The sequence below is a fragment of the Bubalus bubalis genome, chromosome 2 (genome assembly GCF_019923935.1).
Source record: "Bubalus bubalis isolate 160015118507 breed Murrah chromosome 2, NDDB_SH_1, whole genome shotgun sequence".
In the NCBI taxonomy this organism is placed as follows: domain Eukaryota; kingdom Metazoa; phylum Chordata; class Mammalia; order Artiodactyla; family Bovidae; genus Bubalus; species Bubalus bubalis.
In genome coordinates, this window is record NC_059158.1 from 40,897,302 (window position 1) to 40,925,233 (window position 27,932).

The 27,932-nt window shown below is 53.1% G+C and overlaps 1 protein-coding gene across 3 annotated transcripts; it reads right to left on the bottom strand.

Moving 5' to 3' along the window:
• Positions 1-825: 825 nt before the first annotated feature.
• On the bottom strand, positions 826-27,650 carry FGD2 (FYVE, RhoGEF and PH domain containing 2). Of its 3 annotated transcripts, XM_044930648.2 has the most exons (17): positions 27,467-27,650; positions 27,275-27,346; positions 21,454-21,685; positions 18,942-19,022; positions 18,103-18,251; positions 16,195-16,351; positions 15,854-15,992; positions 15,273-15,331; positions 14,896-15,042; positions 13,402-13,494; positions 7,598-7,677; positions 7,482-7,512; positions 6,752-6,844; positions 5,934-6,065; positions 3,045-3,191; positions 1,745-1,891; positions 826-1,403 (listed from the first exon to the last, which is right to left on the bottom strand). In XM_044930648.2, exons 2-17 carry the CDS (start codon positions 27,298-27,300, stop codon positions 1,188-1,190), a joined length of 1,929 nt encoding a protein of 642 aa, XP_044786583.2. In that variant the 5' UTR covers positions 27,301-27,346; positions 27,467-27,650; the 3' UTR covers positions 826-1,187. The 3 variants fall into 3 exon arrangements, with proteins under 3 accessions (XP_044786583.2, XP_006050485.3, XP_044786584.2); XM_006050423.4 differs by lacking the exon at positions 27,467-27,650 and having other exon boundaries at positions 27,127-27,346; XM_044930649.2 differs by lacking the exons at positions 21,454-21,685; positions 27,275-27,346; positions 27,467-27,650 and adding an exon at positions 19,124-19,328.
• Between the last annotated feature and the right edge of the window lie 282 nt (positions 27,651-27,932).

Below are 27,932 nucleotides of genomic sequence, written 5' to 3' on the forward strand. Positions count from 1 at the left end.
CTGGTCCCCAGAGACATGGTGCCAAGTAGGTTTTCTTGGGCTAAAAAATACCCTAAAGGGACTTCCCTGGTAGTCCAGGAGTTAAGATTCCATTCTTCCACAACAGAGGCTGTGAGTTTGAGTCCTGGTTGGGGAACTAAGATCCCACGTGCCGTGTGACTCAACCAAGAAAATTTAAAAATACCCTACAGAAGGGAGGGGGCCTCAGACTGCGGAGGGAGGCAGGAGCAAACCGCTGGGCAAAGATCTGTGACTTGTCTGCCTCACGTGTCAGGGCCCAGGCTGGGGCCCCTGGATGCGGGCTGCTGGTCACTGCCACCCCCTGGTGGTCTCTTACGAAAAAGCAGCCTAACCCACCCTCTAGAGGGCGGGAGATGCTCCCCAGACTTCCCCTCCAGCTCCTATTGCTGTCTCCCCCTATTTTCTTCACTCTTTTCCCCCTTCTCTGCTCAGCCTATTGCTCTGCTACCTGATGGATGGAGCTTTCACCTTAGTGCACTGTGTTAAAACCTGGTTCCTACATCCAGCAGCTGGGGGGACCTTGAGCAATGACTAACCCTCTCTAAGAGTCAGTGTCCTCATCTGGAAAATGGGGCTTATAAGTCCTGAGAGTAAAACAACAAGAACGGTACCTGCCTCAGTAGATGTTTGATATGCATTAGTATTATTACTCTCACGATGGGCACTTGGCAATTCGTTTGCTTTCTCCTTTATCCAGGTAACCCAGGCTGCACGTCGGACTCATGGGGGAACTCCTAAAACATCCACGTGCCTCCCCATCCCAGACCAGTCACATCAGAAATCTTTGGTGAAGGATACCCGCACTGGTATTTTTTGAATTTTTAACTTATTTTTATCTTTATTTTTCTGTCAGTTCATGCACAGCCTGGACTGAGAATCACCTTGGTGACCAACATTCATGGGTTACTTGGGACTTTCCTAGTTTTGGAGCTGAAAGTCCCCCGTCCCAGGAACCCCCTCGGCCCTGGGTAAGCCGAGACATGCTTCTTCGCCCCCTCCCCAGAGGAACGGACCCATGCTTTCTGAATCTCAAATCCAGACACACGGGCTGAACACAGAAGACTGAAGAGGATTCTTTGAAAGCTCAGCTGGGGGTGGCGGGTCAGCCGCAGCCTCAGCCCGTGGGCAGGTGTGGGGCTCTGCGGAGGAGGGGGGCTGCCAGTGGCTCAGTCCGACAGGTCCTTGTCATCGGGCCCCCCAGGGATCCAGCCGCTGGCTGCCCGCTCCATGGCCTTCACCCAGCGGCCCTTCAGCTCCTCGCTTTCAGCTTTGAAGGTGTAGAGCTGGCCTGACTGCTGCAGCTGGAAGACCCGGGGGTCCGCCTGGGGCCCAGCGGTCACTTGGTAGCCCAGCAGGGGGATGGAGGTGTGGGCCCGCATGTCCTGGGGTAGAAGGGAGGGAGGGGAGTTGTGGCCGCTGCCTCAGACAGCCCTTTGGAGGGTTCCAGCCACACGCCCACCTCTTGCCCCCCCAGACACCCACGCAGTGGGGTGGGCTGGCAGGAGACGCCTCAAAGAAGAAGACTGGTCGTCCCCCTGAGGCAAAACCGTCATGGCTTGGGGTCTGGGCCCAGCTCTGAAAGCTGCTAACCCTGTGACTCGAGGGAACCAGGGCCTCACCGAGCCTCGGTTTCCTCATCTGACTTATGGGGCCAGCGGGACTCACCCCCACCCCTCTGCCGACAGACACACGTACCGCGAGGAGGGGCAGGGAGTGGTGTTACCTGAGGGGCAGCATAGACGTAGAGCACGAGGGGGTCATCCCGGGGGATGACACACCAGCCCCGGGACCCGCTCTTGCCCCACTTGTCCCCCAGAAGCTGCAGAAAGCTGCATATCAGGCTCTGCTCGGACCCCGCCACAGCTCCTTTCTGAAACCAGAGAGAGGGACCGTCAGGGAGCACAGCTCCCACTACCTGATGCTGGCCATCAGAAAGCACTCTTTCTGAACCTTAATGGCAACCCCGCAAAAGGAGAGGCTATTTGTCCCTGAGGCCCTGAGAGGTCCCATCAGGGACTTGTAGTCACACAGCTGGCCAGTGGCAGAGCTGCGCTCAAACCCCAGCCAGCCTGAGCTTGGGGCAGGGGCTGGGAGGGCGTGTCCCCTGCAAGTCACCCCCAGGGAGCAGAACGGGAGCCTGAAAAGGGGCGGAGACCATTCTTCTTTCCAGGAGCAGACTGTGTGGACCAGCAGTCAGGGAAGGTGTGGGCAGGGTCTGGGCCTAAAAGAATGGGGGAGGGTTAGAAAGTGGGCAGATGTGGTGGAAAGGATCAACTTGAACCTGGGAGCTGAATTTAGGTAGAATAGGCTGGGATCTTCTCCCACCTCCCAAGGACAGTGGGATGTCAACCTGGCTTTAATGAGGGGTGGCGGGGGGGCTTGCAGAGGGCAGTGGTGGTACCCAGTGGCTGGGCTGGGTACCACTGTGTGTGTAGCGGGAAGCTGAATACAGCTAGTGCCCCAGAGGTGGGAGCAGCCTGGGGAGCCCCAAAGGCAGCAGAAACTACCCATGGCACAGATCAGAGAGCTGGCTCCTGAGTCGCCGTGTGACCTTGGGTGAGTGACTTCTCTGGGTCTGGGTCTCCCTGGGATAGAACCAGCCAGTCCCTGAAGTCCCTTCCAACTAGAATGAAGTCTCAGTCTGCCTCTTCCCTGCAGTGGGACCCTGAGCCTCAATCTCCCCATCTGCAAAATGGAATCAGCGGCACCAGCTCTCTTCACCTCCTGGGACTGCTGGGGCATGGGGACGTGAACAGGAGTGCTCCGGGGGGTTGTGGGATCCCTAGATGGGGAGGCAGGGGAGGGGCAGGGAGCCCAGGTGACAGCCTGGAGCCAGAAGTTGCTTCCACTGGGTGACAGGCTCAGCTCTATTTGGTGGGGGTAGGGGATGTTAGTGGGGGTGTCCATGGGCAGAGAGAAGGGGGATGTGTGACCACGGCGGGCTAGTTCTTCAGTGCCAAGGACAGCACCAGCACTTGGGAGGCCCTGCACGCGTTTGCCGAGTGGAGGCAGCTGACCCTCACCTCCAGGATGCCCCGTCTCTTGTCGTCCTTTTCCTCAGGGAGCACGTTTCCGGTGAGGAAGGTGTAGCAGTCCAGGCAGACTCGGTTGGGCCTGTTGTCATCATACTTGAGCTCCGCCCGGTAGTCCGAGCACCTGGCACACACCACCTGGGAGGACAGGCAGGGGCGGCTTAGACGCGGTTCCTGCCTTGGCTCGGGAGCTGGGGACGTGAGAGCCACCAGGGACCAGAGGAAGAACAGGCTTCAGGAGAGAGATGGAGTCAGAGCGGGGCCTCCCCTGTCCTGACTGCCGCCTGGGGGCGTTGGTGCTCAGGCTCCAGGGCCCCCAGCTGGGGGGCTTGAGACGTGGGCCCCTCTGAAGGAGCTCAGCCTCTCTCCCTGCACGGTCCCCTTTGTGGGGGCTTGACCGGTACTCACCCCTTGCATCTCATCTTTTCTCTGAATAATCTCTCTCTTTACTTCTGCCATCTCACCTGCCTTCCTGTGGCCCCAGCAAGGGACCAGCCTTGGGACTTTTACCCTCACTTTGCAATGAGGGGGCAGTGACTTGGTGAGGGCCACACCGCTCACGGGTAGCAGCCAGCCCTCCTCACTCGGAACGTGCCTTTACAGTCCTACGGTTGAGCGTTAAGTCATCCAGGTTTTGCAATCCACTCAATCTTAGAGTCAAGCATGTTCTGATACAAAAACGGTGGGCTGGCAGTTTTCGCCAGGAAGACCTGCCATGTGTAGTCTGTGGAGGGGGGCCCGTCCCCCAGCCCACCACGGCTGCAAGAAGGCTGCAGCGGAGCAGGCTGGGGTGACCGGGTGAAAGAGGCATGAGAAAACCTGGGGAGAAACATAGGCACGGCAGGATGCAGCTTCCAGGAAGACTGGGGTGTCACAGTGAGTCCAGGAAGTAGGACTGGAAATGGGGGCAAGAGAGCGAGCCTAGGAGGAAGGGTAACTCATCAGGGAGCCAGCCTGTGTGCCCAGCGCAGCACGTGGCCTGGGAGGGACTGGTAGGCGAGGGCCTGGGCTTGCCCCACCCTCACCAGGATTCCCGTCTGGCAGGCGGGGAGGCAGAAACTGGGCACCCAACCACCGAAAGGATGACTCACAGAGTACAAAGGTTTGCACGGGCACGGGCACGAGAAACCCCAGAAGCGGGCCAAGGGTGTCTCACAAAGCCCTTACACACAGGGCTTCAGCCTTGGGAATATTTAACTTGAATTTTTTTTTTTTTTTGAGATTTAATTTTTTAAAACATTATTAGAAACTTTTTATTTTCTTCTCTCTCCTCTACCAACTTATTTTCAAAACTTTCAAACCTGAAGACAAGTTGAAAGAATAATACAGTGATAGCCCCACCACCAAATTCAGGGATTGTGAACATGTATTGCCACGTTTGATGTCTCCTTCTCTCCCTTTCTGTCTCTCTCCCTCGCTCTATATTTTTTTCTGAACCATTTAAGTTACAATCATCATGTGTCTTGTTACTCTTAAATATGTAGCTTGTAGCTCCTAAGAACAAGGACATTCTTCTCCCTACCCACAATGTCATGATCACACTCAGGAAATTTAACATCAACACAGTCTTATTAACTACATATGCTTCATAAGCAAATGTCACTCAATGGTCCCAACAATGACTTCTGTATCTGGTTCTGTCTTTTCCCAACCAGGATTCGATCAAGGATCATCTATTTCATTCAGTTCTCAGAATACTTTATTTCTTCCTCATACCCAGAAGGCAGGTACACAGGTGTCGCTGTTTTGTTCTTTGGGCCTCTCTGTATTTCTTAACTATTGTAAATAGTTTTTTAGAAACGACTTACAAAGTTACAAGTGTGAGTGGACTCGACTCTTATTTACTGACGTGACTCACGGAGAAGGGAAGTTCATCCCCCAGATCCTGTCTGTTTGGCTCTGGGATGGAACTCACATCTGAACACAGGTGTGTCCCAGTCCTGGAAATTTACTTTTGTCATTGCAGTTTAACACATTTTGGGGACACCTCCCTGACTGGCCCCAACCTGCCCAGCTGGTCTCCTCCTGTTTCCCCCCCGAGGTCATTAAAGACTGAGGTCATTAAAGGGCTCCCTGTGTTTGTGGAGTGAATGGAGAGGGTTGTAATGTCAACAGAGAACAGCTCAAGTGCAGCAGGTGCTTAAAAAGCAAAGCAAGATCTGCCTCTGATAACTGGGCCTGAGCCGATAAGACGGAGGAGTGGCCTGGTTCCTTCCTCCATCAGCTGGCGGCTGCTCCTCTGAGTGGTGCTGCCCCCGTGATGGAGGAAGGGGAAGGAAAGGAGGCCAAGGAGAGGGAAGGGGTGAGCCTTCCTTTGCTGAGGTCTCACTACCGTCCAGGTGTTATTGATTCCCATTGTACAGGTGAGGAAGCAGGCCTGAACGTGGCAGGCAGAGTTAGCCCCAGAATGAGTAGGTGCTGCAGTGAGTGCTGAGGATCCACCAAGAAGAGGAGGGGACAGGTAGCTGAGGTCGGTCAAGAAGAGCGGACGGAGCGGGGGGGTGTGTAACAGGCCTGGGGCTGATGAGGAGGTGGGTTCAAGACCTTCAAGGGGCGAAGGGTCTGACACTAGAGGCTGTTCCCTGGTCCTGGGCCCTGGGGTCTTGGGAAATGGTGGTAAGGAAGCAGGGGAATGAATAGGGTCAGCTCTGGGGAATGTCTTGAGCTGGTGGCTTTAACCTGCCTGGGCCTCAGGTTGCATCTGCAGAAAGGGGATTAAGGGTTGGGGGAGACCTGCTTCACACGTGGACACCGTGAGGTCCGAACGAGGTAATGCAAACATCTGGCCGGGTTAGCGCCCAGTGCTTCTGCACCAGCTGAAGCGGGCAGGGTGGGCAGGGCCCGGGCTGGCAATGGGGGCCGGGGGGGTGGGGTACTCACGTAGCCGCAGGCCCGGCAGTGGTGGCGGCGGCGTGTCAGGGCGTTGAAGGGCTCCTGGCAGCGCATGCACATGGTCACCATCTTGTCCCGCACCCACTGGGGCGCCCGGAGGCCCAGCTCCACGGACTGCAGCTGTGGGGCAGCGGGGTAGGCACTTCAGGGCCCCCCTGCCCTCTCCCCGAGGCCCTGGGCCTTCTGCCCACCAGCTTGTGGCAGAGAGTCTGCGGGCTGTGCTTCCCAGTGGCTCCCACATGAAGGGGACCGAACGGATAAAGACCACACTTGGGGGAGGTCAATCTCTCCACGTCCTGTGTTACAAGTGAGGAAACTAAGGCCCAGAGAGGTCAAGGGACTCAGCAAAGACACCCAGCAGGCCACGGTTCAGAGCTCAGAGCTGAAATAGTCACAGACACTCTCCGAAACTGCCACCCCACCTGCCTTCCACTTGCCCATGGTCTAGCGTTTTTCAGGCACTTTCAAAACCCCAACCTGCACACCTCCCCCCCCACACACACAGCCCACCCCCCACAGCCAGAGTTATACTCATAGCCCTGAAATCCTTCCTGGGAGCAGCTGCACAAAGAGGCTCCCAAAGGACTTTCTTGCTAATGAGGGAGTCTTTGGCACTGAGTTTCTATGAGTAGGGTGATGCTGGGGTGTGGGGCTTCCCCTGATCCCTCCGAATCATTCGTGATGGGTGACATGCCCCCGCCCTCCAAGCTACCTAGGCAGAGCCAAGAGAGGGAGTCATTCCTGTGTGAAGCTGGCGGCTCTGAGTGGGGTTGGGGAGTGGGTAGAAATACAGAGCCTGTATTTACCTCCTGCTCCTGGGGGTCTCCCTCAGGGCTCTGGACTGCAGCCTTGAAGGTTTCATTCCGCTTCTCGATTTGGTCAATGGCGGCTTGGCAGGCCTGGTGCGGGGTGGGGATGGGGGGTGCAGGGCAAAAGGAGGTGGTTGAGGGGGAGGCAGGAGGGGCTTGCTCATCTGTGAATCCATCCACACATTCAACAAGCACTGCTAAAAGCCTATAGGGTGCCGGGCACAACATTCCGAGCGTTCAGTGTCTGATTAAAGGCAGGAGAAACTATTTGGCCACCTGATGCGAAGAGCCAACTCATTGGAAAAGACCCTGATGCTGGGAAAGATTGAAGTCAGAAGGAGAAGAGGACGACAGAAGGTGAGATGGTGGGATGGCATCACTGATTCAATGGACATGAACTTGGGCAAACTACGGGAGACAGTGAGGGACAGGGAGGCCTGGCATGCAGCAGTCCATGGGGTTGCAAAGAGTCAGACACAACTGAGCAACTGAACATGCAACAGATGTGAAAACTGAGGCTCAGAGATGATAAACGACTTGTTCCAGGCCATTCAGCAGCAAGATCTGAACCTGTCTGACACCTACAGAGCTGAGGAAGAGCAGGTGGGTGTGTGTGTGCTCACACGTACACACACACACACACGCACATGCACACGCACACGCACTCAGCACCCCTCCCTGCCCCACAGTCACAACCCTAGGGGCCCTGGAGCTTTTGTTCTGATACCTGCAACCAGGAGATCATTTCCTCCTGGGACCTGCTCAGAAAGAGAACACAGGTGTTGAGGGGAGCGGCCCCTCCCAGTCTTCCCGTCTCTCCCCGCCCCGGCACCCCCTGCCTACCGGGCTCGCAGCTCCAGGGTTCGCTGCTTCCCGGACACCAGGAAGGAGTGGGGGAACTCTGCGTCAGTCAGCTCCCGCACCTGCTCGGAATGGGAGGGAGAGATGGCTCAGGCTCCCGCCCGCCCCCCCAAGCACTGTGGTGGGGAGGGAGGAGGATCGTGCCCCAGGGACAATTCAGACAGAGAGACAAGGATGGGGAGCTTGTTCAGCGGCTCCCCGTTCCGTCCAGCCCAGCAAAGGCGCCCTGAGCTGGCCTCGATCTACAGAGCAGACAGGACCTGGGGCTCCCGGAACTTCAGCAGATAAGCCTGCCCAGGGTGAGGTGGGGACTCCCAACAAAGGGGTCACCAAGATGGAAACTGGCTCACACGCTGGGTTTGGGGACACGGCTTTTCCTAGAGCAGACATAGGGCCTCGGATGAGACCCTCTGCCCCATATGGTGAATGAAGGAATTGATCAACCAACTCAACAGATCCAACAGATCCCCACCTCCTATCCTCCATCATCCTCATCCCAGAACTCCGCAGATTCCGAGGCTTCTGTGAAGGCTGCCGGTCACAGAACGCGTCGCTGAGCACCCACACGTGTTCTCATTTAATGGGCACAACTGCTGAACCCACTGATCAGTTCTAACACTTAGCAGCCACCACGTGTCCCTGAGGGGACACCTGTCACCAGCCGCAGTCCTCTGGTACAGCTGAGCCCGTGGTCATCTACCAGTTTACAGGGAATATGGGGGACCGTGGGACACAGTGAATGACACCACTGGGGTGCGGTCAGCAAAATCCAGACTGAGAGCGACTGCCAGAGAAACGATCTGATTTTCAATTAATAAATGAGAGAAAAGTAGGAGAGGGAAGTATGATAGATAAAAGGGCATGTAAGAAGCATATCAGAAAAGATTCACACAGATGAGCTGTGAGAAGGCAATTGTGAGACAGCCAAGGAAAACCAAGGGATCTCACTGTTATTAAATAAGTATCATTAGTTTGTTAGATGTAATCATGGTATTGTTGGCATCTTTTAGGGCAAAAGAAAAAGAAAAGAGAATCCTTGGGCCTTCACTGGCGGTACAGTCTGAGTTTCCACTGCAGGGGGCAAGGGTTTGATCCTTGGCTGGGGAACTAATATCCCACATGCAGCATGGAATGGCCAAAAAATAAAAGAAAATATCTTAAAAAAAAAAAAAGTTCCTGTCTCTTACAGAGACATACTGAAATATTTATAGGTGAAATGATTTTGTGTCTGAGATTTGCTCTTAAATAATCCATTGGAAAAGGGGACTAGAAGGGGGGTTGCTGAAGAAACCAGTTTTGAGTTGACAATCATCATAACCAGGTGATGAATATATAAGGTGCCATTTTCACCCCTTAAAAGTGTCCATAATAAACAGATGTGAAAGAAAATCTTTACAGCAATCTTGAGAGGCAGATATTACCACCCTCATTTGGGAGATGAGGAAATGAAGATCAGAGAGAGCAAGAGACCTGCTTGAGGTCACACAGCATCTAAAGAGCAGAATGAAGATTCAAACTCAGGGTTTTGGTCTTCACGGGAAGGTAGAAGCACCTCTCTTTCTACTCTACCCCAGAGCCCGGTAAACACAGATGTCTCCCAGGCCGTGTGAAGACAGGGTCATCAAAGAAAGTGAAGACACAGACCTGGAGCCCAAGGGCCTAGCATGGAGGCACGTGAACCCACCTGACACTTGGCCCCTCTGCCAGCTCCCTGCTGCAAGGTGAGTAGGTTTTGGCACACTTTCAGGCGGCCCCACCACTTCTGCAAGAGCATGACTTGCTCACGTGAGGCCTGGTCTACTCGTTGGGCCCACAGAACCTGTCCGTTTCCTCTAGAAGGGGCTGGATGTGATCTGCTCTTGATACCCTTGACAATGCGGAGGCTCAAAGGGTCTATATCAGGAATCTGGCAAGACTCCATGACTGACGGGGGTAGGGAGAGGGACAAAAAGGGAGAAATCTGAGGTTTGGAGGCCAGAGCTAGGAAGAAACATGATGCTTTTCATAGAAAAGGGGACTGGAGAGATCCCTGACCTGAGGGACCACCTCTGCAGGGGTGCAGGATGCAGGTTTCTGGAGGACAGTTCCCCGAGCTGGGCTGTGCCCAGGCTCAACCACCAGACTTGGCTGTCAGGTCCCTGCCAGCCCATGCAGCGCCTTTGTGCTAATTAGAAAAAGACACCCCTTCCTCAAAACACTTTACTGACATCTGTTGGCAAACTGGTGTAAGAGTCAAGAGTCTGGTTTGTTAAACCAGAGACTTGACTGCCATCTGCCGGACAAAGAGAACTGTCCATCTGCAACCTGTGCTGTCTGCTGTGGCTGCAGAGTGCTCATCTCAGCTGGGGGTGCTCGTGCAGTGCCCAACCTGCACAGCAGTCCATGGAGACGCAGTTGTCTTGGGTCCATGAGTACCCAAGGGCCCACACCCCTTCCTTCTTCCCAGGCTGGCCCTGTGCAGAATGGCGCAAAGATAGGACCCAGGCAGACCAGGAGGAGAAGGGGACGACAGAGGATGAGATGGTTGGATGGCATCACAGACTCAATGGACATGGGTCTGAGTAAACTCTGGGAGCTGGTGATGGACAGGGAGGCCTGGCGTGCTGCAGTCCATGGGGTCCCAAAGAGTTGGACACACGACTGAGTGAGCTGAACTGAAACCCTGGGGGGTGGGAATCAGCTGCTGAGATCCAGGGCTCCCTGACACTCAGGAAGGAGGGAGACCAGGAGGGTATGGGCCAGTGGGAGCCATCATGGTGGTCAAAGACCAGACCTGCCTCCAAACCTCAGACTCAGAAAATGATTCCTGTACAAACGCGGCTGGGTGGACAGCTCTGCACCCGCCAGGCCCGTGCCATCCAGGAGAGGGCGCTGTGTGACCACCAGAGCATCAGACACACCCTGCATTGATTGTGTTCTCCGAGACTGGCAGACGCCGGGAACCCGGTGCACACATCCTGAGCGTCAGACACTCTAGGGAACATATTTATGGATTTCCTCTTTATGACTCTGTTTTGGTCTCTATATTTCTTGGCTTTTCTGTCAATCTTTGCCTCTCTTTTTCTACGCCTGGGTCTCTGCCAGTCCTAAGATAGGGCTGCCAGTCTCCAATTTCTGTCTGTAGCTCTCCATAACCTGCCTTTCTCAGTCTCACCCACCACGGCTCCCAGATGTACAAGCGCATGCCCGCTCTGGCCTCTGGGACATTCTGGCCACATTCAGTAAGAGAAGCTGGATGAGACAGAGTAGGGGGCTGCGTTCCCAAAAGACCTCAGTCTGCTGAGGCATGGGGGGTGGGCTGGGAACCCCCAGAAGCTGCCCATGTCCTGCCATCAGCTCTCATCACCCTCAGGCTACACCCCACCCCCAGGCCCTTGTTTCAGCCCCAAATGCCAGGTAATCCAAGTCAGGAGCAGGGGCAAGGCCCTCCTGCAGGGGCTTTCAGAGCTCAGGTGGTCTCCAGGGGCAGAATTGTCCTGCCCTTAGCTCCCTCCTGAGGCAAATCCTGGGAGATGTCGTGTGGAGTAAGGAGAGGGAAAGGGGAGATGGAAAGGTACTAAGATGGGCCAGATCTGACCTCTGTTTCTTCCAGCCCCAGCCACCGGGACCTAGGAGCCATCAGAGAGGGGTGGCCAAGAGGGTTTTCTTCCCATTTCCTCTACTATGCCTGCAATTCCACCCTATGCTTTATCCCTCTGTGTTGAAGCCTTAATAGGAGACAGTATAGTATGCTGGTTAGATACAGAGGCTCTGGACTCTGTTATATCTGGGCTTGATCATGCAAACAAGGATTTGCTGTGTGACCCCCAAGCAAGTTACTTAATCTTTCTGAAGTGAAAGTGAAAGTCGCTCAGTCGTGTCCAACTCTTTGCGACTCTATGGACTATACAGTCCATGGGATTCTCCAGGCCAGAATATTGGAGTGGGTAAGCCTTTACCACTGAGCCAGCTCTTTACCAGCTGAGCCACAAGGAAGCCCAAGAATACTAGAGTGGGTAGCCTATCCCATCTCCAGCAGAACTTCCCAACCCAGGAATCGAACCAGCGTCTCCTGCATTGCAGGCAGATTGTTTACCAACTGAGCTATCAGGGAAGCCCTAACCTTTCTGGTTTTTGTTTTTTTTTTAAACCAGCGTTTAGGTTCACAGCAAAACTGAGAGGAAGGTACAGAGATTTCCCATATACCCCCTGTGCCCATACATGCACAGCCTCCTCTGTTAATAACACTTCCCCACCAGAAGTTTTATTAGAATCAATGAATCTGTCATTATTACCCAAGGTTCATAGTTCACATCACACTTCAGTCTTGGTGTTGTACATTCTGTGGGTTTGGATAAATGTGTAATAACTGATATCTACCATTATATAGACAGAGGAGTCCATGGGGTCACAAAGAGTCGGACACGACTTAGCAACTAAACGACAACCATTATAGCACCATACAAAGCAGTCTCACCGCCCTTAAATTCCTCTGTGTTCATCCCTCCCTTTCCCCTAACCCCTCATAACCACTGATCCTCTCACTGTCTCCATCCAGAGACAGAATGTGTTTTCCAGGATGTCATAGCATTGGAATCATACAGTAGATGCACACTGTATGTATACATGTAGCCTTTTTAGATTGGCTTTTTTCACTTAGTAATACAAATTTAACTTTCCTCCATGTCTTTTCATGGCTTTATAGCTCACTCCTTCTTATCACTGAATAATATTTCACTGTCTGGATGTATCACTTTATTTCCTTATTTTTGAAAATGGGATTCACTACAGATATCCTCAGACTGTACACAGTTATTTACTGCAGTCTCATTTGCAGACACTGACAACTGAGAACAGTCTAAACGTCCATCAGTAGTGGACTGGTTGAACGAATTATGGTCCATCCACACACTAGGACACTGTGCATCTTTGCAAAAGGATGAGGAAGCTCCAAACGAACTGAGTTCTAATCATCTCCAGAATAAGTAGCTAGTTTAAAAAGTCCAGCACAGAATAGTGTATGTGAAAAACACTGTTTAAGTGAAACAAAAGTAAGGATGCCATAATGAATACCCTACCTCTGGAAGGCCTCACGAGGAGCAAAGGCTGCCTCTAGGAAAGGGAATTAGGGGATGGAGTGCCTATATGTGCAATACATGTTGCATATATTTTTTGCAGAGTTTGATTTTGGAGTGTGTATTATTTACACTTTTAGGTAATAAAATTTTTTTTAAGATTTTTTTAAAACTAAAGAAATGCAGGGGATAATAACAGCCCCTACATCCCAGGGCTGTAATGAGGGTCCAGTGGGATGATGCAGGGCCTAACCCATGGGGACCACTCAGTCAACAGGCACTATTACAGGCTGCTGTCCCTGCTCATTGGTGGCCATCTCTGGATGTGGACATATCCAAGTCGGCAACTGAGCTGACAGTGGACACCCTTCCTACTCAAAACTGCAGTACTGGCATCCGCCAGGAGCTGGTCAGAAATGCAGAATCTCTGACCCCACACCAGACTTACTGAATCAGAACCCATTATTTTAACAAGACTCCCAGGGGATTCATGCAGTCATAAAGTTTTCAAAGCCCTGGTATAGATGGTAGGGAAAGCAAAGTGAAGCTGGGCACTGGGAAGGACCCTGGACAGGAAGGCTGGGAGCGCGGGTGGGAGAGATCTAAGCCTCGTCTTTTCTGCCTTCACGCTGCCCCAAACCCTCCACACCTGGGCTCCTGGACTGAGTCACCGGTCGGCCCCTCCTGCTGCTCCCCACCCTGGGTCCCACCCTGGGGGTGACGCCCTCCTACCTTCATGCCGGCCACGTCGATGCGGGTCCTGACCTGGAAGTGGGCGCCCACTTGGATGACCCTGGGCACACAGTAGAGCAGCATGTTGTTGAACTGCAGGAGACACAAGCGGACGTGTGTGCACAGCGGCAGGGGCCGCGCGGACAGGCGGGCACACCTCGCGGGACGTGGGCTGAGCCCATTGGGCCTTCCTCCACTCTCGCTGTGTGCTGGGCCGGCTCACAGGACAGCCCAAGTGTGATGAGGAAGTGGCAGTCTAGCCCCACTCCACCTGGGGTGCTCACTGAGGGGCTGCCAGACCTGTGGACTTCAGGGGACCACGGCAGACTTTGGAGACCCACAAGGCCTTTCTCACGGGGGCGTCAAGGGTGAGAGATTATAGCTCCTGCCCTCAAACTTCCAGGTGGAACCAGTTTCCAGATCTCCAGGAGACCCCTTGGCTTCCTCACTGCAAACCGGGGCTGTTCTTCCCAGCAGCCAACCTAATTCCCTCCTGACTTGCACCCTCTAGGGCTTCCCTGGTGGCACAGTGGTAAAGAATCTGCCTGCCAATGCAGGAGACGTGGGTTCAATCACTGGGTCAGGAAGATCCCCTGGAGAAGGACATGACAACCCACTGCATTCTTGCCTGAAAAATCCCATAGACACAGGAGCCTGGCAGGCTACACAGTCCATGGGGTCACGAAACAGTCGGACGCGACTTAAACGACTCAACAGCAACAATAGCCTGCCCTCTCCAGAGCACAGATTGACACCACAGGTTTTGGAGCCAAACAGACTTGGTTCAGATTCTGACTCTGTGGCTTCCTAGGACATGTCTGGGAACCCCCTCAGCTGGAAATCCCTGAGGCTTGGAGGCAGCATGTGATTTGTCCCAAGTCAAGGCTATGGTTTTTCCAGTGGTCGTGTCTGAATGTGAGGGTTGGACTATAAAGAAAGCTGAGCACAGAATTGATGCTTTTGAACTGTGGTGTTGGAGAAGACTCTTGAGAGTTCCTTGGACTGCAAGGAGATCCCACCAGTCCATCCTAAAGGAAATCAGTCCTGAATATTCGTTGGAAGGACTGATGTTGAAGCTGAAACTCCAATGCTTTGGCCACCTGATGCAAAGAGCTGACTCATTTGAAAAGACCCTAATGCTGGGAAAGATTGAAGGCGGGAGAAGAAGGGGACGACAGAGGATGAGATATTTGGATGGCATCACTGACTCAATGGACATGAGTTTGAGTGAACTCCAGGAGTTGGTGATGGACAGGGAGGCCTGGCGTGCTGCAGTCCATGGGGTCGCAAAGAGTCAGGCACGACTGAGCGACTGAACTGAACTGAACTGACCAGGGTGCCAGAGCCATAAGGATAGAGAAGCAGGCTTGTCCCTGCTCTCCTGCAGTGCCGGCCAGGTAGATGCCAGGCGGGCAGGACCTGGGGCAGAGGGCCCATGCCTATGGACTCCCCTCCCCAGTGTGGAGCGAGTGGGCCCCCCAAGCACCCCCTTACCAAGAAAAGGTAGCGCTCCATGGGGCCGCTGCGGCGGAAGGAGATCTTGAGGACGGGGCCCTCGCGGAGCAGGGTGTTGGAGGGGTCGACTATATCGTCCTCCAGGCCCAGGCGCTGGTACACGTCCCACAGTTCCTGCAGCCGCTCCTGGGGGCGGGAGGGCCACCCTCAGCCAAGGCCAGGAAGACCCTGCCTGCTCCTGCAAGGCTGGCCTTGCATGGGCGGAGGTGGGGTGTGGGGAGGAGGGCAGCAGGGGTCTGGGTGTCATGGGCAGGGTCAAAGGAAGGGCAGACACAGAGACCTGGGTGGGCTGGCAGAAGGAGGTCACAGGGCCCTGGGATGCCCACAGCTCCTTCTCAGAGGACTGGGGTGCTCACCATTTCAGTGATGGCTGCGTTGGAGTGCTGAGCAGCCGAGAAGATCATGTCAAGGGCTTCTGAAATGGGGGCAGGGTAGGAGTCACCCCCTGAAAGTATGGGGCTGGTGGCTGAGGCAGGAGGTCCCTGAGGCTTAATCCAGTGGCCTCAGAGCCTGCCCTGAGCACCCCAGGGGCAGGCCTTCCCCTGTAGCCTGGTGCATCCAGTGTCTGGATAATGGGGTTCGTTTCCCACCCAGGGTGAAGGGACTAGAGGTCCCTGAAAGACAGGGCCGAGGTGGCTAGCCTCTATGACTTTCACTGCCCACCATATCCAGGGGTGAAGGCACGGTTTCAAATCCTAGCTCTGCTTCTTTTTGGCTGTGTGACTTTGAGCAAGTCACTTAACCTCTCTGGGCCTTAGTGTCTATAGAAAAAAAAATGACTAATGCTATAGACAATGTCTATGACGTACAACAATGTTGATGGTTGGCGGTCATCAAAACCATCTTTAGCTGGTGCTCCATAAATTAGGGGAGTGGTTTGAGCCTTCCCAGTGCCGCTGCCTGCCCCCCGCCCCCCGATTCACTGGGGTGTCCTCACTCTGGGCATCAGCCAGGTCTGGGGCCTGGCCTGGCAGCTTCTGGACATACTCCTTGAGCAGCAGCTCGTAGCGTGGGATTCTCTGCACAGGTTCCAGCATGTGGTGCTGCAGGGTCAGGCTAGCTGAGGCCTCGCTGCTCTTGGGGAGGGAGGGGGGGAGAAGAGGAGGAGGGGTCAAAGGGGGAAGGGGTGGGTCAGGCTGCCCCTGAGGGTCAGGGGAGCCGGCAGGGCTGTGGAAGCCACTGAGCCGGCAAGGTGCGCCAAATCACTTGGGGAACCGGAGCCACCACAGGCTGGGAGTGGCCGTGCAGAGCTCTGCCCCGCGCCCACCCCAGCCTCACCTGGATGCGGGTGATAACCTCCTGGAAGGGTGGGGATTTGTCTGTCCAGGTGGCCAGCAGCTCGATGGCTCGCTCGAAGTTCTTGACATACTCACTGTACATCTTCAAGAAAGGCGCCAGCTTCTGGATCACATCACCGATGCGGGGGGTGGTGGTCCTGCCGGAGGGGCACCAGGTACTGCCCTCAGTCTGGGGACCTCTTCTCTTGACTCCACAAGGGGTCAGGAGAGGCGAGGCTCCCCTCAAACCCTGCCCATCCCCCTGCAACACAGCCTTTCTGCGGCACTCCTGGGCACAGGTTTGGGGGGTGGTGTGTTATCCCGGCACAGGTGTGGTTCACCCCTCCTTAGACTGTGAGCCCCCGGAGGGCAGATGCTGATCTCTCCCATGGACAGAAGCCCCCTAAAGGCCCAGCACAGGGTCAGGCCCACAGCAGGTGCTCAATAACCACCTGATGCTTGTTCTCGTAACAATAACAAGGGCCACATGCCCAGCACTGCCCAAGACATGCTGCATGTCTCATCTCATTTAATTCGTCTCATCTCATTTAATTCTTACAACCCTGTGCGGGGGAGGAAGGACAGTCAGTCAGTGGCCTATCTTAGAGAGGAGGAAATCCAGGCTAAGAGAGGTAAGAAAAAGTCATTTAACCTTTTTGTTGAATTGTTACAGCAGAGCATCAGTGATCTGGAGCTGGCCTGAGTCTGATTTCCAACCACACCACTTACTCCAGCTGTGTGTTCTTGGGCCAATCACCTAGCCTCTCTATACCTCAACTTTCCCATCTGAAAAAATTGGGCATGATGATAGGTTACCTTACAGGGTTGTCCTTTTTGAAAAAAATTATGGAAAAAATTTTTGATCTATCATAAAGTAAAAAAAATATAATAAGGAACCCTTATGGATCCATCAGGATCCCTGGTGGCTCAGATGGTAAAGAATCTGCCTGCAGTTAGAGAGACCTGGGTTCTATCCCTGGGTCAGGAAGATCCCCTAGAGAAGGGGATGGCTGCCCACTCCAGTATTCTTGCCTGGAGAATTCCAAAGACAGAAGAGTCTGGTGGACTACAGTCCATGGGGTTGCAAAGAGTCAGACACAACTGAGCATCTAACGCTAACTATAGATACATCGCAGGATTTAACAATTACTAAGATTCTGAAGCTGAAACTCCCATACTTTGGCCACCTGATGCGAAGGACTAACTCATTTGAAAAGACCCTGATGTTGGGAAAGATTGAAGGTGGGAGGAGAAGGGGATGACAGAGGATGAGATGGTTGGATGGCATCACCGACTCAATGGACATGAGTTTGAGTAAACTCCGGGAGTTGGTGATGGACAGGGAGGCCTGGCGTGCTGCAGTCCACGGGGTCGCAAAGAGTTGGACATGACTGAATGACTGGACTGAACTGAACTGAACTGAAAGATTCTTTTTTGCCAAGAAATTTTAAAGGACATGCCAGACATCATGGCATTTCTTTGGCAAGATACTAATTTCACCACTAAATACTTTCGTGGGTATCTCTGAAAGCAGAGAGGGTTTCTGGCCTAACCACAAGGCCATCATCACACAGTGAGCTGATCTGAAGACTAAGCAAGTTAATAGGTGTGAAACCCAAGGCAAGGCAAGTAGGAAATCTTCACTTACTGCTGGTGGTTTCCACTGCCTCCTAAGTCACTCAGCCTAGTGAGGACCTGATCCATCCCCTTCTCCAGAACACACACACACACACGCACACGACTCATTCAAGCCTTTCACTGTGCAGACAGAGCAAGCCCAGAGGAGTCGAGTCATGGCCACATGGCAAGTGCAGAGACCTAACAGGCCAAGCCCAGTGTCCTGGAGGCTGCACCCCAACTTGGCCAGGGCTGCAGTCGGGGGGTCTCAGGGGCTCCTGCTGGACCTCACCAGTCATCCAGCCGCCGCTGCAGCTCTGGGAGGAAGAACTGTGAGTGGAACTGGTAGATGGAGGAGATGTTGGAGAAGATGAGCCTGACCACATCCTCAGGGAAGGCCTTGCTGCTGCGGGCCTCCTTCAGCAGCTCCTGGAAGAAGACCTGCAGCCGCCGCTGGGTCACTGAGCCTGTGGGGCTCAGTAGGGGCAGAGCAGGAGCCCCCACCCCTGACACCAGCCCAGGGGAGACGAGCAGAGTCCCAGGGGCTTTGGGGTCTCTCCCCACCCAGCTACCAGAACACTTCCACCTCCTTAATCTCCCATCATCCTCAAAAAACCCTGGGAAGAGAGACAGGGATTATTCTGGCCATTTTACAGATGGGCAAACCAAGGGACTTGGCCAGAGGCTGGCAGCTGATGAATGTCAGGAGCAGGCCCATCGTGTATCTGTCAAGGCCTCGGACTTCGCCAGGCTCAAGACCCCAGTTCAGTGATTTAATTTTCTTGCCTTAGGGCTCCTGAAGACAGTGTGAAGGGCTAAGAATGGTGAGGATGCTGGGAGCCGGGGTGACAGATGAGCATGCTGTGTGGGCCCTGGAAGGACTGGCTGGTGTGGTCTCTGCTCCTAGGAGACCAGCCTAGGTACCAAGGGTGGAATCAGGAGTGGTGCTAATGAACTGTATCCCGATTTCTGCCCAAACTCTAGTCATCAGTTAAAGGACTGAGGCTTCCTAGAATCAGACCTGAGGTCCTAACTCTCAGCTCTTATGAGGTGGGCCAGAAAGGAGAGCAGGGTTAGGGTGACGACGCCCAGGTGCCAAGGAATGGGGCGGGGGGCGCCCTGGCCACTGGCCTGGTCCAGCAGGTGGAGGCGGGCCACGTAGGCCTGCTCAGTCTCCAGCAGCTCCTGGACAATCTTCTTCTCCTCAGGCTCCTGCAAGGAAGTTGGGGGGAGAAGGAGAAGGAGAGATTTGAACTCCTTTGATGGAAGCAGTATTCAAAGATGCCCCAGTAAGCGGAGCTCCCAGGACTCACGCCATGGTGCAGGCGCATCTGGGTTCATGCTGGGATTGAGAGAATGGGGCAGAGTGAGGCTGTGCCTAAGCCTTAAGAGGCCTGGAAGCTTCCACCTGTGCTCTCTTGGGAGCCATGAACTACCATGTCTAGAGGTCTAGCTGCCCTGAGGGAGAGGCCACTGGGAAAGGAGAGGCCCAGGGACCTCACGGACAGGAAACCAGGGGCCCAGCCGTGCCAGCATCCCAGATGAGCAAGCTTTCCAGCTGTCCCTGCCCAGGCACTAGGTTTGGGAGATGAGCTATCATGGGCACTCCTGCCTCAGCCAAGAGCTGACTGAAGACACGTGGGAACCCTTGTTATGGACTAAATTGTGTCCCCAAGTTAATATGTTGAAGCCCTAACCTCCCATGTGACTATACTTAGTAATTAAGTTAACTGATGCGAAGGGTGGGGCCCTAACCCATCAGGACTGGTACCCTTATAAGAAGAGGAAGGGACACCAGGAGAGCATGTGTAGGAGAAAAGGTCGTGTGAGGACGCAGTGAGAAGATGGCCATCCACAAGCCAGGAAGGGAGTCTTGCCAGAAACCAACCCTGCCAGCACCTTGACCTTGATGTCCAGTCTTCAGAGCTGTGGGAAAATGTATTTCTGTTGTTTAAGTCACCTGTGAGTGCTAAGTTGCTTCAGTCATGCCCAACTCTTTGTGACCCCATGAACTGTAGCCCACCAGGCTCCTCTGTCCGTGGGATTCTCCAGGCAAGAATATTGGAGAAGGGTTGCCATTTCCTTCTCAGGGGATCTTCCTGACCTTAGGGATCAAACTCACATCTCTTACGTCTCCTGAATTGGCAGGTGGGTTCTTTACCACCAGCACCACCTGGGAAGCTCTTTAAGTCACCTATACTGTGCTGTGCTGTGCTTAGTTGCTAAGTCGTGTCCGATTCTGTGACCGCCATAGCCTGCCAGGCTCCTCTGTCCATGAGAATTCTCCAGGCAAGAATACTGGAGTGGGTTGCCATGTCCTCCTCTGGGGATCTTCCCAACCCAGGGATCGAACCCAGGTGTCGCACATTGCAGGTGCATTCTTTACCATTTGAGCCACCAAGGAAGCCCAAGAATACTGGAGTGGGTGGCCTATCCCTTCTTCAGGGGATCTTCACGACCCAGGAATCAAACCAGGGTCTTTTGCATTACAGGTGGATTCTTTACCAACTGAGCTACCAGGGAAGCCCTTAAGTCACCTAGGCTGTTCTAGTTTATTATGGCAGCCTGAGCTAAGTGAAACCAACCCCAAGTGAGACCAACAGAAAAACTATCCAATATCATTCCAATCAACCCACAAAACTGTCAGAAGCAGTAAGCTGCTTGGCCACTAAATTGGGGGTAGTTTGTTACATAGCAAACGATAGCCAGTAGACACAGCATGTACCAGTATGATCGCATCTCCATTCTCTAAATAAGGAAACAAGCACAGTGGGGTTGCAGAGACTTGCCCAAGGTCACACAGGGAGCCAAAGAGCTGGGACGTGAGCCCTGGTGGTCTGGCTCCAGGGCGCAGAGCATCCTGCAGCCGAACCCTTCAACCCCACAGACAAGAAAACTGAAACCCAGAAAAGGGAGGTGACCTCCCCGGAACCAGCCTCAGGGCAGGGATCAGCGCTGACCTCTATTTCTAGTCGGCAGTGTTGCCTCCTTCAGTAGGTAACCTGAGGCCACACCTGGGAGGGGTACCAGGTCCCACGTTGAGTGGTCTCGGACAAGTTCCTTAAGCTGTCTGAATTTCAACTCCATGCCTTAAAGACTCCTACAAGGCTTCCCAGGTGGTTAAGGATCCGCCCGCCAATGCAGGGGACATAGGTTCAATCCCTGATCCGGGAAGATTCCACATGCGTGGAGCAACTAAGCCTGTGCGCCTCAACTACTGAAGCCCATGTGCCTGGAGCCTGTGCTCCACAACAAGAGAAGCCGCCAGACGAGAAGCCTGTGCACCACGACAGAGTGCTAATTTCTCCGCAGCTAGAGAAAGCCTGTGCACGGCAACAAAAGCCCAGCACAGTCAAAAGTAAACAAATGCATAATAAAAATCAATACATAATAATTAAAAATTTTAAAAGACTCCTTCAGCGAGGGGTATGAGAAATAATGTCAGCAGCAGGTTGCATAGTAGGCAGTTAATCAAAAGCCATCAAGGGTGGGGGGGGGGCGTGAATCTAGCTTTCAGCTGATTTCTGGTCACAGAAGACCCCCACCCAGGGGAGGAGTTGGCTCTGGCTGGGAGAGAATGCGTTGGGGGGGAGATCAGTGGATGGCCCCCTAGTACCCCACTTCTTCCCCAGCCCTCTGGCACCTGTGTCCCTGAGCCAGGGCAGGTCCTGGGCTGGTAAGACTTCCTCCAGGCTCCGTTGGACAGCTTGTTCTTCAGGGAGCTCAGGTACCTCCTGCTGACGGTCCTGGACCCGGACTCCAGGGCCTCCTCCACGGTGGGCTTCTCCCAGGGCCCTGCAGACGTAGGAGCCCTGCACCCAGGCTGCTGATGCCCGGCCTCCAGGCCGTGGACTCTGGGCACTGCTCCTGTCATCCTGAGGAGAAGAGAACAGTTAAGAGTAGGGAGAACTGCACCTCTCTGGTAGGGATTTGGGGGCAATTAAGGCAAATGCGCGAGAAGGCAATGGCAACCCACTCCAGTACTCTCGCCTGGAAAATCCCATGGACAGAGGAGCCTGGTGTGCTGCAGTCCATGGGGTCTCTAAGAGTCGGGCACGACTGAGTGCTTCACTTTCACTTTTCACTTTCATGCATTGGAGAAGGAAATGGCAACCCACTCCAGTGTTCTTGCCTGGAGAATCCCAGGGACGGGGGAGCTTGGTGGGCTGCCGTCTATGGGGTCACACAGAGTTGGACATGACTGAAGCGACTTAGCAGCAGCAGCAGCGAGGCAAATGCGAAGAGCCAACTCATTGGAAAAGACCCTGGTGCTGGGGAAGATTGAGGGCAGGAGGAGAAGGGGCGACAGATGATGAGATGGTTGGATGGCATCACTGACTCAATGGACAGGAGTTTGAGCCAACTCTGGGAGATAGTGAAGGACAGGGAAGCTTGGCGTGCTGCACTCTACAGGGTCAAAGAGTCAGAAATGACTTAGCGACTGAAAAACAACAACAATGCAAATCAGAGATGTTCACTGGCCTCTGAGTATCTGGCACATAGAAGGAATTGACAGAGACATCTACTTCTCTCCCGAACACCGTTCTTGGAGGGAACTCCAGTCTTCAAAATGAGTCAGCGTAGACTGTTTCTTGTTTTCCGGGTAACTACACACTTCCCTGTTTAAAATGCAGTGAGGAACCCTTCCTTCTCCACATAGAGGATTTTTTTTAAACTTTTTATTTTGTATTGGCGTATAGCCAATTAACAATGTGATGATTTCAGGTAAACAGCAAAGGGACTCAGCCATACATATACATATATCCATTCTCCCCCAAACTCCCCTCCCATCCAGGCTGCCACGTAACATTGAGTCGAGTTCCTTGTGCTGTACAGTAGGTCTTTGTTGGTTATCTATTTAAAATATAGCAGTATGTACATTTCGATCCCAAACTCCCTAACTCTCTCTTCACCCCACGCTTCCCCCCTGGAAAGGATAAATTCATTCTCCGTGAATCTGTTACTGTTTTGTAGATAAGTTCATTTGTATCATTTCTTTTTAGATTTTGCATGTAAGGGGTGTCATACAATATATCTCCTTCTCTGTCTGACTTACTTAGTTGCACATAGAAGATTTTATGTACCCTCCCAGATCACCCTCGCCTGTGAGCCTCACCCCAGATTTTAGTCTCTCTATAGCAGGAAATCCCCTAAAACCCTAGTAACTGATATATCGAGGGAAGGTAGGAGCCATAGAACACTCTAAAGGGAGGGTAGAGCTGATAAAGCTGGGACTTTTCAGTGGGATCCTAAAAGATGATGCCATGAAAGTGCTGCACTCAATATGCCAGAAAATTTGGAAGACTCATGAGTGGCCAAAGGACTGAAAAAGGTCAGTTTTCATTCCAATCCCAAAGAAAGGCAATGCCAAAGAATTCTCAAACTACCGCACAATTGCACTCATCTCACATGCTAGCAAAGTAATGCTCAAAATTCTCCAAGCCAGGCTTCAGCAATATGTGAGCCGTGAACTTCCAGATGTTCCAGCTGGTTTTAGAAAAGGCAGAGGAACCAGAGATCAAATTGCCAACATCCGCTGGATCATCAAAAAAAAAAAAAAAGCAAGAGAGTTCCAGAAAAACATCTACTTCTGCTTTATTGACTATGCCAAAGCCTTTGACTGTGTGGACCACAATAAACTGTGGAAAATTCTGAAAGAGATGGGAATACCAGTCCACTTGACCTGCCTCTTGAGAAATCTGTATGCAGGTCAGGAAGCAACAGTTAGAACTAGACATGGAACAACAGACTGGTTCCAAAGGGGAAAAAGAGTACATCAAAGCTGTATATTGTCATCCTGCTTATTTAACTTATATGCAGAGTACATCATGAGAAACGCTGGGCTGGAAGAAGCACAAGCTGGAATCAAGATTGCTGGGAGAAATATCAATAACCTCAGATATGCAGATGACACCACCCTTATGGTGGAAAGTGAAGAAGAACTAAAGAGTCTCTTGATGAAAGTGAAAGAGGAGAGTGAAAAAGTTGGCTTAAAGTTCAAAATTCAGAAAACAAAGATCATGGCACCCGGTCCCATCACTTCATGAAAAATAGACTGAGAAACAGTGGAAACAGTGTCAGACTTTATTTTTTTGGTCTCCAAAATCACTGCAGATGGTGATTGCAGCCATGAAATTAAAAGACGCTTACTCCTTGGAAGAAAAGTTATGACCAACCTAGACAGCATATTAAAAAGCAGAGATATTACTTTGTCAACAAAGGTCCATCTAGTCACGGCTATGGTTTTTCCAGTAGTCATGTATGGATATGAGAGTTGGACTATAAAGAAAGCTGATTGCTGAAGAATTGATGCTTTTGAACTGTGGTGTTGGAGAAGACTCTTGAGAGTCCCTTGGACTGCAAGGAGATCCAACCAGTCCATCCTAAAGGAAATCAGTCCTGAATGTTCATCAGAAGGACTGATGTTGAAGCTGAAACTCCAATACTTTGGCCACCTGATGCAAAGAGCTGACTCGTTTGAAAAGACCCCGATGCTGGGAAAGATTGAAGGCAGGAGGAGAAGGGGACCACAGAGGATGAGATGGTTGGATGGTATCACCGACTCAATGGACATGAGTTTGAGTAAACTCCGGGAGTTGGTGATGGACAGGGAGGCCTAGTGTGCTGCGGTTCATGGGGTCGCAAAGAGTCGGACACGACTGAGCGATTGAACTGAACTTTCACTGGGAACTATGCCCTCCACACCTCTCAGTTTAGTTCAGTTCAGTGGATCAGTCATGTCCGACTCTTTGCGACCCCATGGACTGCAGCACACCCGGCTTCCCTGTCCATCACCAACTCCCCGAGCTTGTTCAAACTCGTGTCCATTGAGTCAGTGATAAAAAGCCAGCCTAGGGTCAGTTCCCTTCTCCCTCCAGGGATAAGCTCTCATAGTGTAGCTTTCTTATCCTACATACTGGATCTGCAGACCAGTTACATTCTTCAGATAACAGAGGCCAGCAGCAAGGAATACAGCCAACGACGTACGATGCGCCCCATTCCCTTTGGTGTGGGAAGGCCTGTGGTGACAATACAGGGTGGGCAGCCTTATAAGAAAGGCAGACTGGGAAACGCAGGACCAGGCAGGTACAAAATCTTCAAAACTCTGTGACGAAGTTTTTCATTACCCCCATTCTGCAACTAGAGAAAGAGGGGATCTTGCAGAAGGAGGAGGGCAGAGGTGGGATTCAGATCAGGCTGGCTGGCTCCTGAGTCTGAGCCCTAAACTGCCCTTCCCCATGTGAGTCAGGGAGAAATGGGTGCAGAGCGTCAATGTGACTTGCCCCACATCACACACTGGCTGGCGGCAGAAAGGAGATTGTGACCCAGTCCCCCGTGGTTCCTCACTGGCTCTTGCACCCCAACACCCGGTTCCTCAGCCCCTGGGTCTGCAGTTCATGGAGTTAGCTGAATCTCAGGCTTTCTGTTCTATGTTTGGTTTCAGCTTCTGCATTTCTCCCCCAGGGCCCAGACCAGTTTCTGTTTCCTCTTCACTCCCTCAGTTTCAGATCAGTTAAGGCACTGAAAGACCTCACAAGAAAGCCCATGCCAAGGCAGCTGGCTTTGGCCCCTCTCATGAGAGTGAGGGGTGTCTCTCACCCTGCCAACAAGACCTCCTCTGATCCCACTGTGGTCAAGGGCTGCCTCCTCCTGCAAGGGATATTTCCGAGGCAGAGCACATGTGCTGAGGGTCTCCACTGGGCATGCCTGGAGTGTTGAGTGGGGTTGGTGGTATCTCTGCACACCCCAGGGGATGGTGGTCCTGGAAGGTGGCACCTAGAGCTGTCCTTGGTGCTGAACAGAACATGCCGGCGAGGCCTCTGGGAGAGGCGGGGCCAGGTCACCTGCTGAGGAAGCTGATCGGCTCTTCTAGGTCCGCATGATGCTGCCTCCACCATGAAGCCCACACAGAAGGCTTTGTCCGCTCTGAGTACCCTCAGCAGAGTGTCTAGGCCCCTCTCAGGATATCTGTTGGTCATGACCTGGCATCACGGTCATTCCATGAGCTTAGCACCAAAGACAGAAGTCTTCTGGGCAGGGATCTTTCTTTAGGCTCCTGCGTCTGGTACAGGTCCCATGCGATGCTGTGCCGTGCCACCCACAGCCCTCAGGACGGAGGCACTCTTCCCCTAGCTGCTGGGGGCATGGTGGCTGAGAGGTTACTGGCTGGGTCCCTCCCTGGGAACTGCCCTCTCTGCAAGAGAGCGGCCTCATCTAAGGTCAAGTCCACATCCAATGACTAGTCCACGTGGGGGTACAAAGACCTAGCCCTTTGCCTCGACTGGAACAGCCAGAGGGGCCTCCAGCTCCAGAACCGTCTGGAACAGGCTACGTCCGCTGGTGAATGCGTGGCAGTTCAACTTTTACCTGTGCCCAGTGCTGCCTCCCTCAACCCCAAACCCTCCCCAGTAAACCTGAAGCAAACCTCTATCCCAGAGTCTATTTCCAGAGAACCCTACCTACAACAGTCACAACCTCTAACACAATCCTGGGCTTAAGAAATGCCTGCAGGGTGGATTAATGTCACACACAGACACACGCAATGACCTCCAGCCTGTTCCTTTCAGAAGGAAGCCCCTGCTTTGCTCCTTGCCCATGAACGTAAAACACTTAAACCACCCCCCACCTCTCTGTGCCTCCCCCTTTCTCACCTATAATATAGGAACAGAGATGGAACCTACCCCCAATAGGCTGATAGATGATTAAATGAAATAAGTAGCAAACACACTCAGAACACTGCCCCATAGATAGGCTGACCACACAATCTGCTTTGCCTGAGATGGTCTCAATCTCTCCTATGATCCCCTCCCTCCTACCAAAGAAATCTAATGGCATCCTCTTTCAGTTTCAGTTGTGTCCTGGGTTGAATGAAAAATTGTATGGTTATCCTCCTCCTCATAGGGAGTAAGCTCTTGATAAGTATTAGCTACTATTTCTGCCGGAGGGACAGTAGGTGGAGTTCTGCAGCCCAAACAAGGCATCTGGTCCACCCACACTCACACACCTAATTACATACATCTGGACTCTCCCCAACTCACTGACACACACACTCTGATCTCTGCCCAGACCTGGTGCCCCAAACACTCTTGCAGGCCCTGAGGAGCCTGTGATCGAAGGATGTGGGCACTGTCCGGACAGGAGTGGGGTCCAGGACAAGGACACTGCTCATTGTCAGGGTTCAAGGCGGCCTCTGGCCTGCTCCTCAGCCAGGAGACTGGGAGGGCCTGGGCTGCCCAAGGGCCCAAGGGCAGGCAGCGGAGCTCAAGGGAGACGCCAGATAGCCCTGATGACCCTCCCCACCTCTACTACCTCATACCTGCTATTCTCAAACACAGTCACCAGACTGGACACAGATGTCAGAGTTTCCTCACTCGCCCCCTCCATCCTGCAGGCCTCCAGGGCAGCCCTCAGCTCCCCTGAAGCAGGGCAGGAGGTCTCCAGCCAGCACACTCAGTCACCCCCACCTGGGGTCACAGGTGGGCTCCGGCATCCTTGGAGTCCCGTCTCTCCCAAGGGCTCAGCAGACCTGCTCCCTGCTTCAGAGAGAAGAAGAAAGAGGAAGTGGTCCCAGAGCCACAGCCCTGAAGGGGAAAGGCCAGGGCTCCCACAGGGGAGGAGCTTGCTTGGACCCCATCCCTCCCACCATGGGCGCTGACCTTTGACTCCTGTAGACCCCTGGTTCCAGAAGCCACTCCAAGGGGGCAGTGAGAGGCCAGAGGTGGCTTCCAGAACTGGGCTCTAGGCCTGAGACGCTCACCACTCTGGCCAACCACACTTTCTCTCTCACAAGTTTCCTGGGGGATTTTATTTGGTCCTTTCTCCACAACTTCTTCTCTGCATCTGACCCTGTTCACTGTTGTAAGAAAACAGCTTCTTTAATTAAAAATAAATCACAAGCCTATTAGGGGCTGGCAGAGAGAAGTAATGTGCTGTTCCTGCCTCCTCCCTCCCTGGGCTTCTCTTATTTTAATAACTGCTGTCTCCACCTTCTTGCCCCAAGGGAAGGCAACTTCCTCCCTGAAACTCTGATGTTAATAATAACGAACACACACTCTTTCTTAGTGCTGTACAAGTATTTTCACATTTAACACCACAACAGTCCTATGAGGTGGGCCCTATTAT

Coding starts and splice junctions, on each gene's coding strand:
- FGD2 (XM_006050423.4), bottom strand. CDS start 27,194: ATGGAGGGGGCGAGTGAGGAAACTCTGACATCTGTGTCCAGTCTGGTG. Junction 16,352..18,102: donor CAGCGGCGGCTGGATGACTG/GTGAGGTCCAGC, acceptor CCCCTCCGGCAG/GACCACCACCCCCCGCATCG. Junction 7,513..7,597: donor ACCCTGGAGCTGCGAGCCCG/GTAGGCAGGGGG, acceptor CTTTCTGAGCAG/GTCCCAGGAGGAAATGATCT.